Source organism: Sminthopsis crassicaudata, chromosome 5, assembly GCF_048593235.1.
Source record: "Sminthopsis crassicaudata isolate SCR6 chromosome 5, ASM4859323v1, whole genome shotgun sequence".
Taxonomy (NCBI): Eukaryota; Metazoa; Chordata; class Mammalia; order Dasyuromorphia; family Dasyuridae; genus Sminthopsis; species Sminthopsis crassicaudata.
In genome coordinates, this window is record NC_133621.1 from 178,503,372 (window position 1) to 178,523,649 (window position 20,278).

The 20,278-nt window shown below is 32.4% G+C and overlaps 1 protein-coding gene across 3 annotated transcripts in view; it reads right to left on the bottom strand.

Moving 5' to 3' along the window:
* The window catches only part of PDE3A (phosphodiesterase 3A), a 333,660-nt gene that overhangs the window by 15,114 nt on the left and 298,268 nt on the right, over nt 1-20,278 (bottom strand). For all 3 annotated transcript variants that reach the window (XM_074268890.1, XM_074268889.1, XM_074268891.1), the window contains 2 exons: nt 9,372-9,575; nt 8,229-8,384 (listed from right to left, as the gene is read on the bottom strand). In XM_074268890.1, the coding sequence (XP_074124991.1) occupies nt 8,229-8,384; nt 9,372-9,575 (360 nt within the window). The remainder of the gene's footprint in view (nt 1-8,228; nt 8,385-9,371; nt 9,576-20,278) is intronic.

Sequence of the window (20,278 nt, forward strand, 5' to 3'; positions counted from 1 at the left end):
TATCTCCTCCTCTATTAATCTAGGAAGCCTATATTTTTGGAGGGAGTCATCCATTTCACTTAAGTTATCAAATTTATTGGCATAAAGTTGGGCAAAGTAATTCCTTATTATTTCTCTAATTTCCTCTTCATTGATGGAAAGATCCCCCTTTCCATTTGTAAGACTAACAATTTGATTTTCCTCTTTCCTTTTTCTGATCAAAGGGTTATCTATTTTATTGGCTTTTCCATAAAACCAACTCTTGGTTTTATTTATTAATTCAGTAGTTTTTTATTTTCAATATTATTGATTTCTCCTTTTAATTTTTGTATTTCAAGTTTGATTTTTGGTTGGGGGTTTTTAATTTGGTCTTTTTCAAGCTTTTTAAATTGCAGGCCCAATTCATTAATCTTCTCTTTCTCCATTTTGTTCAAATAAGCCTCTAAAGATATAAAATTTCCCCTTATTATCACTTTAGCTGTATCCCACAGATTTTGGTATGATGTCTCATCATTGTCATTATCTTGGGTGAAATTATTAATTGTTTCTATAATTTGCTGTTTCACCGAGTCATTCTTTAAGATGATATTATTCTGTTTCCAATTACTTTTTGGTCTATTTACCCCTAACTTCTTATTGAATGTAGTTTTTATTGCATTGTGATCTGAGAAGAAGGCACTTGCTATTTCTACCTTCCTGCCTTTAATTTTGAGATCTTTATGTCCCAATATATGGTCAATTTTTATATAGATTACATGAACTGCTGAGAAGAAAATATATTCCTTTCTATCACCATTCAGTTTTTTCCAAAGATCTATCATACATAGTTTTTCTAATGTTCTATTTATCTCTTTAATTTCTTTCTTATTTGTTTTGTGGTTTGATTTGTCTAAATCTGAGAGTGCAAGGTTGAGATCTCCCACTATTATAGTTTTGCTGTCTAGTTCTTCTTGCAACTCTCTTAACTTCTTTAGAAAGTTAGATGCTATACCACTTGGTGCATATATGTTTAGTATTGATATGGCTTCATTGTTTATGCTACCTTTTAGCAGGACATTCCTTATCTCTTTCAATTAGATCAACTTCTGCTTTTGCTTGATCTGAGATAAGGATGGCTACCCCTGCTTTTTTGGCTTTACCTGAAGCATAATAGATTCTGCTCCAATCTTTTACCTTTACTCGTATGTATCTCCCTGCTTTAAGTGTGTTTCCTATTAACAACATATCGTAGGGTTCTGACTTTTGATCCAATCTGTTATCCGTCTCTGTTTGATAGGAGAGTTCATCCCATTCACATTTACAGTTAAAATTACTAATTCTGTATTTCCTGCCATCATATTATCCCCAGAGTATGCTTTTTTCTCTTGACCCCCCTGAACCCCTTCCCCAATATTTAATTTATAGACCCCACTTGTGATGTGCAGCCCTCCCTTTTTAGTATCCCTCCCCACTACTTCCAAATCCCTTCACTTTTCTTGTACCCTTCCCTTATTCCCCTTTTCCTTTTTCCTTTTCCTCTCCCCCCTTTTAATGAGGTGAGAGATAATTCTCTGAAAAACAAATGTGTCAATTATTTACTCTTTGAGCCTACTCTGATGAGAGTAAGATTCACACAATGTTTCACCCCCTCTCTAAATTCCCTCAGATGTGGTACATTTTTCTATGCCCCTTCCTGAGATGTAGTTTCCCTCTTTTTAATCACTCCTTCCCCTTTTTCTGATACTACCACCTTCCCTTTACTACTCCCCCTTTTTTATATCAGTAAAATCAAATTATCCATGCGGACTTTCTATATACCCACAACAGAGATACAGTTCTCAAGAGTTCTGTTTACCTTTTTCTGTTTCTCTTCGGTCTTGTGGATGTAAATCAAATTTTTTGTTTAAGCCTAGTTTTTTCCTTAGAAACAAATGGAATTCCTCTGTTTCATTGAATGACCATCTTCTTCCATGGAAGAAAATGCTAAACTTAGCTGGATAGTTTATTCTTGGTTGCAATCCTTGATCTTTTGCCTTTTGGAATATCAGGTTCCAGGCCCTTCGATCTTTTAATGTGGAGGCAGCCAGATCTTGAGTGACTCTTATTGTGGCACTTTGGTATTTAAATTGTTTTTTTCTAGCTGCTTGCAAGATTTTCTCCTTCGTGTGGTAATTCTGCAGCTTAGCCACAATATTCCGTGGTGTTCTTTTTTTAGGGTCTTTTTCAGAAGGTGTTCGATGAATTCTTTCAACACCTATTTTCCCTTCTGTTTCTATTATCTCTGGACAGTTCTCTTTGATGATTTCCTGTAAAATAGAATCTAGGCTCTTTTTTTGGTCATAGTTTTCGGGAAGTCCAATGATCATCAGATTATCTCTCCTAGATCTATCTTCCAGGTTTATAGATTTTTCCCAGTAAGTATTTGACATTATTCTCCAGCTTTTCATTTTTTTTTTTTTTTGTTTTGTTTTGTTTGACTGATTCTTGGGTTCTCAAAGAATCATTCATTTCTATTTGTTCCATCCTGACTTTTAATGAGTTATTTTCTTCATTCACATTTTTTAGTTCTTTTTGTATATGCCCAATTGAGTTTTTAAATGAATTATTTTGCTCTATTGAATTTTTTCTATTTTCCTAATTTTTTTAGAGAGTTATTTTCTTTTTCCAATTCAGAAATCCTACTTTCTTGAGAATATTTTATCTTTTCCAATTCAGAAATCCTACTTTCCTGTGATTTTTTAAACTTTTCTAATTGGGCTTACAACTAAAAATGCTAGAAAAGGAACAAATTAAAAACCCCCAAACAAACACAAAACTTGGAATTCTAAAAAATAAAAGGTGACATGAATAAATTGAAAGTAAAAAAAAAAACTATTGAATTAATTAATAAAACTAAGAGTTGGTTCTATGAAAAAACCAACAAAATAAACAAACCCTTAGTACATCTGATTAAAAAAAGGAAAGAGGAAAAGCAAATTGATAGTCTTAAAAATGAAAAGAGAGAACTCATCACTAATGAAGAGGAAATTAGAACAATAGTCAGGAGCTACTTTGCCCAACTTTATGCCAATAAATTCGATAACTTAAATGAAATGGAAGAATACCTTCAAAAATATAGCTTGCCCAGATTAACAGAGGAAGAAGTAAATAGTCTAAATAGTCTATTTCAGAAAATGAAATAGAATAAGCTCCCTAAGAAAAAATTCCCAGAACCAGATGGATTTACATGTGAATTCTACCAAATATTTAAAGAACAACTAATTCCAATGCTATATAAACTATTTGAAAAAAATAGAGATTGAAGAAGTCCTACTAAATTCCTTTTATGACACAGACATGATACTGATACCTAAACCAGGTAGGCTGAAAACATAGAAAGAAAATTATAGACCAATCTCCCTAATGAATATTGATGCTAAAATCTTAAATAAAATATTCGCAAAAAGACTACAGAAAATCATCACCAGGATAATACACTATGGCCTAGTGAGATTTATGGTTCAATATTAGGAAAACTATTAGAATAATCGACCATATCAATAACCAAATTAACAAAAACCATATGATCATCTCAATAGATGCAGAAAAAGCATTTGATAAAATCCCAACATCCATTCCTACTAAAAACACTGGAGAATATAGGAATAAATGTACTATTCCTTAAAAAAATAAGGAGCATATATTTAAAACCATCAGTAAATATCATATGTAATGGTGATAAACTGGAAGCTTTCCCAGTAAGATCAGGAATGAAACAAGGTTGCCCACTATTACCATTACTATTCAATATTGTACTAGAAATGCTAGCCTCGGCAATAAGAGCCAAGAAAGAGAATCAAGGAATTAGAGTAGGTAATGAGGAAATTAAACTATCACTCTTTGCAGATGATATGATGATATACTTACAGAACCCCAAAGACTCCTAAAAAGCTATTAGAAATTATTCAGAACTTTAGCAAAGTTGCAGGATACAGAATAAATCCACATAAATCCTCAGCATTTTTATATATCACCAACACAATCCAACAGCAAGAGATACAAAGAGAAATTCCATTCAAAATAACTGTCGATAGTATAAAATATTTGGGAATATATCTACCAAAGGAAAGTCAGGAATTATATGACCAAAATTACAAAAACCTTGCCAAAAAAATAAAGTCAGATTAATTGGAAAGACATTAAGTGCTTTTGTATAGGGCAAGCAAATATAATCAAGATGACAATACTCCCTAAACTACTCTATTTATTTAGTGCTATACCAATCAATCAGACTCCCAAGAAACTATTTTAATGACCTAGAAAAAATAACAACAGAATTCATATGAAAGAACAAAAGATCGAGAATTTCAAGGAAAGTAATGAAAAAAAAAATCAAATGAAGGTGGCCTAGCTGTACCTGATCTAGAACTATATTATAAAGCAGAAGTCACCAAAACCATTTGGTATTAGCTAAGAAATAGACTAGTTGATCAGTGCAATAGGTTAAGTTCACAGGACAAGATAGTGAATAAAAATGGCAATCTAGTGTTTGACAAACCCAAAGATCCCAACTTTTGGGATAAGAATTCATTATTTCGCAAAAACTGCTGGGAAAACTGGAAATTAGTATGGCAGAAACTAGGCATGGACCCACATTTAACACCACATACTAAGATAAGATCAAAATGGGTCCATGATTTAGGCATAAAGAATGAGACCATAAATAAATTAGAGGAACATAGGATAGTTTACCTCTCAGATTTGTGGAGGAGGAAGGAATTTGTGACCAAAGGAGAACTAGAGATCATTATTGATCACAAAATAGAAAATTTTGATTACATCAAATTGAAAAGCTTTTATACAAACAAAACTAATGCAAGCAAGATTAGAAGGGAAGTAACAAATTGGGAAAACATTTTTACAGTTAAAGGTTCTGATAAAGGCCTCATCTCCAAAATATACAGAGAATTGACTCTAATTTTTAAGAAATCAAGCCATTCTCCAATTGTTAAATGGCCAAAGGATATGAACAGACAATTTTCAGATGATGAAATTGAAACTATTTCCACTCATATGAAAGAGTGTTCCAAATCACTACTGATCAGAGAAATGCAAATTAAGACAACTCTGAGATACCACTACACACCTGTCAGATTGGCTAAGATGACAACAACAAATAATGATGAATGTTGGAGGGGATGTGGAAAAACTGGGACACTGGTGCATTGTTGGTGGAGTTGTGAAAGAATCCAACCATTCTGGAGAGCAATCTGGAATTATGCCCCAAAAGTTATCAAACTGTGCATACCCTTTGATCCAACAGTGCTACTACTGGGCTTATATCCCAAGGAAATTCTAAAGGGAAAGGGACCTGTATGTGCCAAGATGTTTGTGGCAGCCCTTTTTGTAGTGGCTAGAAACTGGAAAATGAACGGATGCCCATCAATTGGAGAATGGTTGGGTAAATTATGGTATATGAATGTTATGGAATATTATTGTTCTGTAAGAAATGACCAGTAGGATGAATACAGAGAGGCCTGGAGAGACTTACATCAACTGATGCTGAGTGAAATGAGCAGAACCAGGAGATCATTATATACTTCAACAATGATACTGTATGAGCACGTATTCTGATGGAAGTGGATATCTTCAACAAAGAGAAGAGCTAATCCAATTCCAATTGATCAGTGATAGACAGAATCAGCTACACCCAGAGAAGGAACACTGGGAAATGAGTGTAAACTGTTAGCTTTTTTTTTGTTTTTCTCCCCAGGTTATTTTTACCTTCTGAATCCAATTCTTCCTTTGCAACAACAACAACAACAACAACAAAATTCGGTTCTTCACATATATATTTTACCTAGGATATACTATAATATATTTAATATATATAGGAATGCCTGCCATCTAGGGGAGAGTGTTGGAGGGAAGAAGGTGAAAAAATCGGAACAGAAGGGAGTACAAGGGATAATGTTGTAAAAAATTACCTATGCATATGTACTGTCAAAAATGGTACAATTATAAAATTAATATGAATCAATCAATAAATATCCTCAAAAAAGGAATTAGAATAGGCAATGTGGCAATAAAACTATCACTCTTGCAAATGGTATAATTATATTCTGAGAGAATCCTAGAAAATTATCCAAAACCCTATTGGAAACAATTCATAGTTTTACCAAAGTTGCATGATAGAAAATAAACCCATACATATCATCAGCATTTCTACATATTACTAAAAACCCATCAGAAAGAGATAGAAAAATAAATTACTTTTAAAATCACTGTAGGCAAAATAAAATATTTGGGAGATTTTACCTACCAAGACAAACACAAAACTATATGAACACAATTTCAAAACACTTTTCACAGAAATAAAGTCTGATCTAAACAATTGGAAAAGTATCAAATGTTCATGGCTAAGCCAAGCTAATATAACAAAAATGACAATTCTGATTAAATTGGTGTATTTGTTCAGTGCCATAGCAATCAAACTGGAAAGATAGGGGGAAAAAAAGACACATAGAGAATTAAAGTATTGAAACTAAATCTCTCATACTTTAGATGAAGTTAAAAAAAAAAAAGGCAGCGAGAGCAATCATGGCCTCAGATAAAGCAAAAGCAAAAATGGGCATAATTAAAAGAAATAAACAGGGAAACTACATTTTACTTAAAGTTACTATAAGCAATATAGTAATATTTAAAAGTTCAAGTGTCTCTGTTACAAATTATATTTTCAAATATACAGGGAACTGAGCCAAATTTATAAAAATAAAATCCATTCCCCAATTGATAAAATGATCAAAATATATGAATAGGCCATTCTTAGAAGAAGAAAGTATCTGTAATCATATGAAAAATGCTCTAAAGCACAACTGACTAGAAAAAGGTAAATTAAACCAACTTTGAAGTATCACTTTCACACATACTAGAAATGACAAATGCTGGAGGGAATAAGGACAATTGTACATTAATGAACCATTGGTGGAGTTGTAAACTGGTCTAATCATTCAGCAGAACAATTTGGAACTATGCCCAAAAAGCTATAAAACTGTAGATATTCTTTGATTCAGAAAAATCATTAGTAAATTTGTATCATAAAGAGATTAAAGAAAAAGGAAAAAAGTATATATAAAAATGGCAAATATTTGGAAATTGAGATGTTCATTAATAGGGAAGTGGTTGGACAATTTGTGTCATGTGTGTGTGTGTGTGTGTGTGTGTGTGTGTGAGAGAGAGAGAGAGAGAGAGAGAGAGAGAGAGAGAGAGAGAGAGAGAGAGAGAGAGATTTGAGCACTATTGTGCCATAAGAATTTGGTTTAAAAAAAAAAAAGAAAACATAGCAAAACTTTTATGAATTGATACAAAGTAAAGTGAGAATGGAAGATAATTATGTACAGTGACAGTAATGATGATCAACTGTGAAAGAATTAGTTACTACAATCAATACAGTGATCTAAGACACTCCCCAGGGAGTCATAATGAAAAATAATTATCTCATCTAGAGACTGATGAACTCTGTATGAAAATTGAAGTATTATTTTGCTTACTTTTTTTTCTTTCCTTTTGGTAATGTGACTAATTTGGAAATATGTTTTGCATGAAAATAAAAAAGAGAAATTACTAGGGGAAATACACATGAATTCTAAAGTAATATTTTATATCTTTATAGTGACAAATATGATTGAAAAGTGAATAGTACAAACCACCAATATGCTTACTGTTGGTTACATATGAAAACAAAAAAAATTATTTCAGTAAAATAAAATTGCCAAATTTAAGAATTTTTTTAGACATTTCCTTAACTCGTGTCAAAATCAAACAAGATTGCTTAAATATATAAAAATAGGAATAATTTTGTTAGCCAACTCAATTATTATTATCAAGCAAAATATACAACAAGAAGACATATGCCAGTAAAAAGTGCTCAACACTGTCCTATAAGATATCTGGAATGGCTTCCACATTGAAAAATGATTTATAAGAAATTATGAGATCCTTCAGTTTTTAAAACTACCAGTTTTTTAGATAGAATTATGATGACTTCATCCAGCTTTCATACATGTCAAGAGTTTCCTTAATTAAATCCATAATTATTCACAATAAAAATTCACCTGAATTAAGGGATGTCCTTCATAATTGGTTGTTCCCTTTGCTACTGATATACAAGACATGAAACTGTAAAAGGGGAAATCAAGAGCACAGCTTATAGAAGCTTAATATTAAATATTAAGTATTATAAAAATATATAAAAAATTAGAGAGGCTACTGGCAATATTATGGCTAATTACCTGTTCATAAAACTCATTGACAATACCATCTGTCCACTGTAAATGAAGTTCTTTACATTTAGCAGGTCCATTGATATCAGCCAACTTTATGCACATCTGACAAACCAATAAGCGATCATTTTCATTAGTCCAATCTATGCCAACATCATCATTTACCTATATAAGAACGAAAAAGAAAATTTGTTTTGCCTCAATATCAAACAAGATTCCAGAATTGAACAACTGCTAATCATTTACTATTTGCTGATCAGGCATTTGCTACTATTCAGTGGCTCAACAAATTTAAAGATCTCTTCATTACATTGGTGGGAGCACTCTCTCCACTCCTTCCTAGAGGATCTTTGTTTGGCTATCATAAAGGAAAAGCAAAAACAAAATCCTGGTAATTGTATTCTGATGGTGAGATGCAAAATTTAATACAACTAGTCTCAAAGCACATATACAGTGCATCTCCAAATTTATGCTTACAAACTATAGTTTGGTAATAATGTTTGTAAGCTAGTGTCTTATAGACTTTGCATGTGAGAATCTATGGTCACTTCCATATTCTGTTAAAGTGGTGAAACAAGATATTAATGGAAGTGGATTACTTAAAATATCTTTTTCTTCTTTGATCAGTTATGGATATAGAAGAAAAAATTTTAAATGACAATATTCAAATATGGTTACTTAATGAATTATTTTTATATTTCCCAAACATTATTTTAAAGTAATTGTTATACTTGATTAAAAACTTTTAGAAGGAAAAATAGATAAATTATGTAAAATTTTGAGCTAACACTTGGGATCTTTATATTAGATCTAGCAAAGTTTATATTTGGTCTTTGAGCATATTTGAACAGCAAATATTTTAATAGATATTTAAAATAGGTTAAAATATTAAAACAAGCAAGCCAAAAGAAACTTCACAGAAATGTTTCTTATGGAATTAGAAAACATAATGGAATATGTGGCAAAGACCCAAATATAATATTTATATGGTCAATAATGTAGCATTTTAATTACTCTTAGCTTCTCTACTTGGAATATATCTGAATGACTTTACTTTCACAAACAACACATAGATATTGATCACTACATATGCTTCTCTTCTGACAGCTTTCATTCTGACCACAAAATGAAGACTGGTACAATTCTAGTTACCTTGGCATTGAATTTGGCTACAAAATCAAAATGTTTCTTCAAGTCAGTGGCCAAAATTGCTTCAATGACAAGGAAACGGAAATGCTTAAATTCCACATGGTCAAGGTTGACTAAAAAGTTATACTCTGGCTGGGACATGAAGAGATTCCATGCAGCAGCTGCATGATGATTCTCTAAAACTGAACGGTCATTATATAGTACAGCCTAGGAAAGAAAAAACAAAACAAAACAAAACATGAGTTACAATATCTGTAGTTTTCAGCTGAATAATATTAAGTATTAAAATTATATAATTTACAGTAATTTCAGAAATGGTTTATTTTCAAATGAATATTTATTAACAGTACACAGTAAGTACCTTATTATGAAATTCTTATTGAATCCTAAATTCCTAATGTTAATTTAATATCTTGCTTCATTTTATTGATGTAAACAGATTTTCAAGAATCCTATGGCATTTCATGTTGCAAGAAAGATTTACTGAGGAAGAAAAGTATCACGAAGTAGAACAGATAAATTATTTTGATTAATTTTGGCTAGGCTTCCAAATGTTATATTGATGAATTTTGATTTTATGTCATAGTCAAGTTTAGTTAATATCTCTCTCCTATGAATTCCCTCATGAATTTTTAAATAATTAGGTATGAAAAATTACCTGGCAGTATTTCTATAGAGAACATTCTACCCCATTTTCTCTGCTGCCATCTCTATCAAATAGAAGGGAGTTGTCTTCATTTTTTCTCTTCTAATGGGCCAAGAGTGGTCAACTACTGAGCATTAAATGTTGTTTTAGTTTTCTTCTCATTTATAATATTGTAGCTATTGTACATATTTTTCCTAACTTTGCTTATCTCCTTTCAAGTCATTTTTTAAAAAGTGATATATTTCCTTATTTTTTTTATTTTTATCACAATAATATGATATTCATACGATGTGTTCAGCTATTTTATATTTTATAAAATATTTTATATTTCCCAACTTGGTTCCAATTTTAAGTTAAGTTCTATTGATCATATTTTTGCATAGTGGGATAGAGACTAGACCTGTGATTTCATTACTATAGAAATTCCTGAATGAGGATATTCTCTCTACTAGTATAGGTTAATAATTCTCTGTGAAATATAAAGAATTGAATAATCATCTAGGACACTTTGCCCACAGTCATATAATTCTGATATATTAGGGGCAGGCTTTAAAACCTGGTATTTCTGGCTATAAAGATAATGTTCTCTCTACTATTCCATTTTGCATTACTTTTTGGTATAAAAGGGGAAGGCATTTATAATTACTTATACCTATCCATATAATATTTGTATGAGACAGCTATACACAAATTAAAAGAATTCTCCATAAGAAAGGTAGGAAAAAAGCAGTTTTTCACATGATTATTCAGTAACAAGCCACATCTTTACCATTTCAAAAGTAATGAACAAAAGTGAGAATATAAGATATTGCAACAATATACTGTCCTATATACTCTTAACAAAAATCTTTCATCCACATTTCAAAATTATTACTTAAAATGAAACAGTAGAAATAATCTGATTTAGTGACCCTGTGATTTTTAAACATTGGATGTCACAAATTAGAGATTTAAAGCCCACTAAAAGTGATTGCCATCACAACCAAGAAAATCCAGCACATGAAATCCATTGGGAGTAGAGCTTCTCTGTGTGGTGAAGTCCTCATACTACTTATCTTTGTCATTGTTGTACTAATGATCAGATCTTGGAACAATAATCTTTCCAATAAGAGATTTATAATCATTCATATGTGTTTAACTTGATGATCCACAATGATAAGATTGATAAAGACCTTTTTTAGTAGTCAGATGCATTTGCATGGGCACCCTTTAGATTTGTCTATCAGTATGTATACATATTAAAATAAGTAGTAAAGCTAGATGATGAATTGGGCCCAGATTTGAATGAAGGATAGACTATAATATCTTTGGAAAACTACAAAAATCCCTTCAACGTACTCCAACTTCCAATGGAAATAAAAGTCCTTCTTAATAACAAAATTTTTCTGGGGTTACTATAGGGCACTGAGATATAGACCATAGCAAGTGGCAATGAATTAAAAAATGAATACCATACAGCAATGGAGAAATTGTAGGATAGAAAAGGGTAGACTGCAATATATTACAAATGAGGAAATACAATAAAAAAGAATAAAAGATGTCGACAAGGTATAGTGCTTCATCTACCCCAATGATGTTGAGAAAATATGAAGAAGACTTGAAGCAGGAAGGGTGGACCCTCTGTAGTAAATTTGGAAAAAAAAAACATAGACTAGTGATACAAGTCTCAATCTGAACCATTAGAAGGAACTCCAGAAATAGTGATATCACAGATCTATTTGAGGATTATATTGAACTCATTACATGTTTTAATTGATTTTCACTTAATTGTTATAAATGCTAGAATGTAGCAATAAAAATTATAGAATTTGAGCTGAAATAAAATTATAGAATTTGAGCTGAATGACCAACATCTTTATTTTATATATGAAGAATATCAAATCCCAGAAGATCAATCCCAGCTGGTTAAATTAACCATCTACGAAATGTCTAAGATGAAATTTCCTGGGTTCAAGTCCAAGGCTTTATTTATTACAATTTTTGACAATTACTAATGTTTTTTTTTTTTTTTTTTGCTGTTAAAGCTTGTACTGCAATTTGACTTTTTCCTTTATCTTTATTTCTTCACCCTAAGACACTTTATATTATGTTATGCCACAGTTCTCTTTTATTGTCCTGACTCAGTTTCCCTAATTATCCTGACCCAGTCCTGACTCAGTTTCTCTGCTTCAGTTTATAATTATCATCTCAAAGCTCAGTCCTGCAAAACTTCTCCCTTTTTATCAGAATATTTGATAAGTGAAAAAGATCTTATGTTTTAGATATCAGAATGCCTCTCCCCATCCCACGCTATCAGAATGTCAGAATTACCAAGATGCCTCTCTCCATGTCTGAGGTGCCTCCCCCTATTATGCCATTCCTTTCTGGAGGCTCACTCCACCCTGTCAGGGTCCCATTCCTGCTCTCAGTACCCTGACTCTGCCCTTGCCTCAATATACCCCTCGAGTCTGAGCTATGTATATGGAGGTCATTGAGAACATATATTGTTTGCTGGATTCTTGGAAATGATAGTTTCATTCAGCCCTGGGACCAAACCATTGATCCATTTGGTCCTAGTAAATCTCTCCCATTTAATAAATTATGAAATACTCTCTAATCTCTATCTTGACTCAGTTTCTCCAGCATTACAATCCTACAATATAATGATCAATAATTTCCTTAATGTGTACTTGGTCTGGTCCAATCATTCTCCTCAAATTAACCCCATTTGTACTTTTTTCAGTAATATTTTAGTGCTTGAAGTTTTAATGTCAAAAATGAAATCATTGTCAATTATGAAGACAGAATTTTGTAGACATGTTTGTAGAAATGTAGAAATTTATTTTATGTTGTCTATTTTTTACCCTTTCAGTTTTATTCATGAAAGTTCTTGAAGGGTTATGGCTCATTTTTGCCTCATGACGAGATTTTTGAACACCTGTTTTCATATGCAGCACTATTCACTGTCCTAAAAGGTCATATGCTTATTATGTTCTGCCATCCTCTACCCCAATGTTTTACAAATTAGTTTATATTCTGAGCCAGAGTTGTTCTTGGCTGCTCTCTCTTTCTCTGCTTGGCAAGGAAATCAAGTGCTTTTTGGTCAATGCAATTCTGAGATCTTATGGTTTCCTTGTTCAAACAACTATTTTAAATCAGCTCAATTTCACAAGGAAATGATGATAATCAAGGTCAAAATTATTTCATTTTCCATTTCCCATTTCTTAAACATAAGATCTTATAGATCAGTTTGAAACTGATGCAGTTTTCAGTTCTCTCAACTTCAATGTTTCTAATTCTATTGATTATGACTTGTGTTCAATTAGTTGATGGTCTAAATGACTATATAGAGAGTTAACTAAATTTAATATGATTTCTACATTAAAAATTAGTTGTTTCTGGTTAGTTTAAATAAAGTGAATTTTTTTTCTTTTTTTTTTTAAATAACATTTGGTATTTGCCATATCTTGTGACTTTCCACAATATGAGACTTCACATGAATATGTAAATCTTTTCATACTTTAATTTCTTAAATATAAGTCATATTTTCCAATATGGTTTTGTGAGTGTTTTTGTTTGTATTTGTGCTTGTTTTGTTTTGCTTATTTGTTTGCATTTTTTGCTACTCTTCAGTGTCTACATTTGCATTAAAGTTACTGAATATCAAAATATGTGTACTCTTAGCTCTTCTTAAAAAGTTCTCAGTAGTTCTTAACTCTTTGTCCTTTTTTTGCCTTTGAATAGATGGTAAAGGAGACTACTGATTCCTCTATTTGCCTTCCAGTGGAGAGCTTGCTAGAGAGCCATTCTTTCATTTAGCTGCAACTTCCTTTTGTCTTCCGATTTTCTTACACACCTAGATTTTACATTACAAGTACCTAGTCATCTCCACATGCAAATTAAGTATCCTTATAGACTTGGTTTTTTAAAATATTATCACACGTTGACTTTTAGGGAAAGAAGCCAAGATGAAGGAGAGTAGGCAAGACCTTTCCTGATCTCTACACAGCTTCCCCCGGAATCAAAACTAGATCAAGTCTTCGAATAGATTTTGGATTGACAGAATCCAAATATTCAGAACATGAAAATTTTCCAGCTTAAGGTATCTTGGACTGGCTGAGATAATAGAAAAAGATAATGATAATGTTGGAGGAGGTATGAAAAAACAGAATCACTAATGCATGATGTTAGTGTTGTTGTAGTAATCCAACTATCTGGAAAGCAGTTTGGAACTATAGCCAAAGGGGTATAAAACTTACATACTCATTGATCCAGCAACTACTGGGTCTGTATTCTAAGGAAATTATAAGGGAGGGGGAAAAACCCACATGTACAAAAATGTTTATAGCATCTCTTTTTGTGGTGGCAAAGAATTGGAAAATAAGTAGATTGGGGAATGGCTGAATAAGTTTTGTTATATGAAAGTAATGAAATATTATTGTTCTATAAAATTATGAACAAACTGATTTTAGAAAGGCCTAGAAAGATTTATATGAACTAATGCTGAGCAAACCAAGCACAACCAAGAATACATTGTACACAGTAACATCAAGACTGTGAGATGATCAATTATGGAAGACTTGGTTCTTCTCTCAATAAACTTAGGATGGAAAATGTCATCTATATTCAGAGAGAGAACCATGAACATTGAATGTAAATTAATACATGCTTTTTTTTTTCTTTTTCTTCTTTTTAAAAATATTTTGTGTTTTTTTTTGTTCTGATTTTTCTTTTCCAATATGATTCATAAAGAAATGTGTATTCAAAATTAATTTATATATCTAGCCAGAAAAAAGCAATAAAATACATTCAAAAAAGATATTGATGGGGGTAAACCTTGAAACTGTGTCCCCTTTAATCTGTAAAAGAAGGGTGATTTGGAGTTTTTCCCAGACGATGATGCCATCCCCAAGTTAAGTGATCTCATTTAGTTGGAGATCTCAACTTGATAGTCCTACTGACTGGCTCATAACTCCAAGATAAGTAATTTCTTTTCAACTGGAATTCTAGGCCTGGGCACTGAAGCCCAAAACTCAGATGGCTAATAAAAGACAACTCTGAAACCTGAATCTTAGCAGAAGTCTAAAACAGGATTATGCTTGCTAAGGAAGCTTTCTTCTTAGTAAGCTACCTGCCAGGACTTTTGCCCACTGTGAAGATATAACAGAACCTTGTTACTAAGAAGTTTGTCCTCCTAGCAAAGCTGACTTCTCAGTACCAATAAAAATCCCTTTTGCCATACAGACTTCAGGTTTTCAAATTCTTTCACAATGGATCTGCACTTACCAGGGGGATTTCCTGCCACAATTCTTGCACTTCTTCACTACCACTAATCTCATAATTTGCACCTCGTCAATATCTTGAAATAACTTCAGGAAAGATCTGTCTCAGGGGACAGAGGGGAACATGGCCCAGTACAAGCATGGCATGGGGAGGTCCAACGCAGAGAATTTAACAGAAGGCTCAGCCAAAATACAGCAGTGTTGCCTTTTTCCCTGGTTCACAAGGCTAGCAGACCCGCTGTGAAACCCCAATCTAACTATAGAAAGCCCAACTAGCACAATGGGGAAGCCTTTAGCACCACCATTTCTAATGCACTCAGTGAAAAACCCTCGTCACCCAGCAGAGAAAATTCAGTACAATATCCTCTGTTTCCTAGGAGCTGAGTTCAAATATTAAAAATGAGCAAAAAAGCTAAAAGAAATCTTATCAGAGAACTTATATAAAGACAGGGAAGAGCAGAAAAGCAAAGGACTGCACAGATTATATATAGATATACATACTGAAGAAAAAGTTTTCATAAAATTAAATCTAGTGAAATGGAAAAAAAACAACTCCTTAAAAACAGAATTATTGAAATGGATGAAAAATCCACTTTAAAAGTACAAATGCAAAAGGAGGCAACAAAGCTAACTAAAGAAAAAGTTCACCAAATATTAGAATTGGATGAATGGAAGTGAATGACTGAATAAGACATCAAGAATCAGTCAAACAAAATCAAAAAGTGAAAAAAAAAATGGAAGAAAATGTAAAATAACTCATTAGGGAAAAAAAAAAAACTTATCTGGAAAATAGATCCAGGAGAAATAATTTTAAAATGATTGGATTACCTGAAACCCATGATCAAAAAAGGAAGCTTGACAACATCTTTCAAGATATCAGGGACACTGAGTGAAAGGAGCAGAACCAGGAGATCATTATACATGACAACAAGACTATAGGATGATCAATTTTTATGGACATTCCTCTCTTCAACAATGAGATGTTTCAAACCAGTTACAATTGTTCGGTGATTAAGAGAGCCATACACATCCAGTGAGAGGACTGTGGGAACTGAGTGTGGACCACAACATAGCATTTTCACTCTTTCTATTGATGTTTGCTTGCATTTTGTTTTTTTTTTTCCTCAGGTTTTTTTTTTTCTTCTTGATCTTATTTTTCTTATTCACCAAGATAATTGTATTAATAGTATACATATACTGGATTTAACATATATTTTAACATATTTAACATGGCACTGCTTGTCATCTAGGGGAGGTGCGGGGGGAGGGATGGGGAAATTTGAATAGAAAGTTTTGCAAGGGTCAATGTTGAAAAATTACTCATGCATATGTTTTGTGAATAAAAAGCTTTAATAATTAAAAAAAAAAGAAATCATCATGGAAAACTGCCCTGATATTTTAGAACTGGAGGATAAAGTAGGCATTGAATAAATACACAGATTACCTCCAGAAAGAGATCATCAAATTAAAACTTCATGAAATATTATAGCTAAAATTAAGAATTATCAGATTGAGGAGAAAATACTGCAGGCAATCAGAAAGAAACAATTCAAATATTGCAGAGCCAGTATCTAGCAGCTTCTATCATATTCAAGGATTAGTGGATCTGGAATGGTATTCTGCAAAGAAAAGGAGCTTAGAATACAATCAAGAATCATTACCCAGTAAAATAAGCTCTATCTTTCAGAGGAAATGATGGGCCTTCAATGAAACAGGGAATTTTAAAATCATTTTTGATGAAAAAGATCAGAGCTGAACAGAAAAATTTGATCTCTACATGCAAGACTCAAGAGGAGAATAAAAAGGTAAACAGAAGGAAAAAAGCCACTATGTTTTCTAAAAAAAAAACTTACATGGGAAGATGGTATGTGTAACCCTTGATACCATATCATTGTCAGGGAAGTTATAAGGAATATATGTAAAGGGTGTAGGTATAAGTTGATTTTAATATAATGTTATAAAAAGAAACTAAGGGTGTAAAATGGATTGTACTGGGATAAGAGGAAAAGAGATTTACAATAAAGTGAATTATGTCACATGAGGATACACACAAAGATCTATTATAGTTGAGGGAAAGAAAAAAGGGTGTGAGCATTGTTTGAATCATAACTTCATTAAATTTGGCTCAAAGAGGAATTAACATACATCTTTAGTTTAGTATGGAAAATTTTTCTCAGCCTATAAGTAGTAGGAGAAGAAAGAGGAAAGCACAAGGGAGGGCAAAAATAGAAAGTGAATAGGACAAGAAGTGGGTGGGGTGGCTGAAAAAAGGAAGGCCAGACTGAAGGAAGTAATGGTCAGAAACAAAACACTCGTGAGGAGGGAAAGTGGGAAAGGAAAGAGAAAAGACACAGGATAATGGGAAATACTGAGTTAATGATCTTAATTGTGAATGTGAATGGGATGAACTATCCCATAAAATGGAAGCAGATAGCAAACTGGGTTAAAAGCCAGAATCCTACAATATAAGAAAAAACACATTTGATGCAGAGATGTACATATAGAGTAAAGTTAAAAAGGATAAAGCAAAACATATTATGCTTTAGCTGAAGTATTAAAAAAAATCAGGGGTATTAATCCTGATTTTAGATCAAGCAAAAACAAAAATAGATCTAAATAAGAGATAAGGAAGATAACTACATTTTGCTCAAGAGTTTTGAAGAAAATGAAGTATTATCAGTAGTAAACATAATCACAAGTGATGTAGCATGCAAATTCTTTTTTTTAATTTAATTTATTTTTTATTATAGTTTTTTATTTACAATATATATGCATGGGTAATTTTATAGCACTGACAATTGCCAAGCCTTTTGTTCCAATTTTCCCCCACCTCCCTCCCCCAGATGGCAGGTTGACCAATACATGTTACATATGTTAAAGTATAAATTAAATGCAATATATGTATAAATGTCCAAACAGTTATTTTGCTGTACAAAAAGAATCAGACTTTGAAATAGCGTACCATTAGCCTGTGAAGGAAATCAAAAAAGCAGGTGGAAAAAAATAGGGGCATTAGGAATTCTATGTAGTGGTTCACAGTCACCTCCCAGACTTCTTTTACTGGGTGTATTTGGTTCAGTTCATTACTGCTCTATTGGAACTGATTTGGTTCATCTCATTGTTGAAGATGGCCACGTCCATCAGAATTGATCATCATATAGTATTGTTGTTGAAATATATAATGATCTCTTGGTCCTGCTCATTTCATTCAGCAACAATTCATGTAAGTCTCTCCAAGCCTTTCTGAAATCATCCTATTGGTCATTTCTTACAGAACAATAATATTCCATAATATTCATATACCACAATTTATTAAGTCATTCTCTAATTGATGGGCATCCACTCATTTTCCAGTTTCTGGCCACTATAAAGAGGGCTGCCACAAACATTCTTGCACATACAGGTCCCTTTCCCTTCTTTGAGATTTCTTTGGGCTATAATCCCAATAGTAACACTGATGGATCAAAGGGTATGCACAGTTTGATAACTTTTTGAGCATAGTTCCAAATCATTCTCCAGAATGGCTGGATGTATTCACAATTCCCCCAACAATGTATTAGTGCCCCTGGTTTCCCACATCCCCTCCAACATTCTGCATTATCTTTCCCTGTCATTCTAGCCAATGGGATAGGTGTGAAGTGGTATCTCAGAGTTGTCTTAATTTGCACTTCTCTGATTAATAATGACTTGGAGCATCTTTTCATATGGCTAGAAATAGTTTTGATTTCTTCTTCTGAGAATTGTCTGTTCACTTGACTATTTCAATTGGAGAATGGCTTGATTTCTATAAATTAGAGTCAATTCTCTATATATTTTGGAAATGAGGCCTTTATCAGAACCACAGTTTATTGCTTCCCTTCTAATCTTATCTGCATTAGTTTTGCTTGTACAAAAACTTTTCAATTTGATATAATCAAAATTTTCTATTTTGTGATCAATAATGATCTCTAGTTCTTCTTTGGTAATACTTTCCTACCTCTTCCACAGGTCTGAGAGGTAAACTATCCTATGTTCCTCCAATTTATTTATAATCCCATTCTTTATGCCTAGATCATGAACCAATTTTGACCTTATCTTGGCATACGGTATTAAGTGTGAGTCAATGCCTAGTGTCTGCCATACTAATTTCCAATTTATCCAGCAATTTTTGTCAAGCATTGAGTTCTTATCCCAAAAGCTGGGATCTTTGGGTTTGTCAAACACTAGATTATTAAAGTTATTGACTGTTTTGTCTTTTGAATCTAACCTATTCCACTGATCAACTAATCTATTCCTTAGCCAGTACCAAATGGTTTTGGTAACCGCTGCTTTATAATATAATTTTAGATCTGGTACAGCTAGGCCACTTTCATTTGATTTTTTTTCATTAATTTCCTTGAAATTCTTGACCTTTTATTTTTCCATATGAACTTTGTTGTTATTTTTTTCTAGGTCATTAAAATAGTTTTTTGGGAGTCTGATTGGGATAGTGCAAAATAAATAGATTAGTTTAGGTAGTATTGTCATCTCTATTATTTTTGCTCAACCTATCCAAAAGCATTTAATATTTTTCCAATTGGTTAGATGAGACTTTATTTGTGTGGAAAGTGTTTTATAGTTTTGCTCATATGGTTTCTGATTTTCCCTTGGCAGATAGATTCCTAAATATTTTGTACTATCGGTAGTTACTTTAAATGGAATTTCCTTTTGTAATTTTAACTGTTGGATTTTGTTGGTGATATATAAGAGTGCTGATGACTTATGTGGGTTTATTTTGTATCCTGCAACTTTGCTAAAAGTGTGAATTATTTCTAATAGTTTTTTAGTAGAATCTCTGGGGTTCTGTAAACATACCATCATATCATCAGCAAAGAGTGATACTTTGGTTTCCTCATTACCTACTCTAATTCCTTTAATCTCTCTCAACTCTTATGGCCAAAGCTAGCATTTCTAATACAATATTGAATAGTAATGGTGATAGTTGGCAACCTTGTTTCACTCCTGATCTTATTGGAATGGTTGCA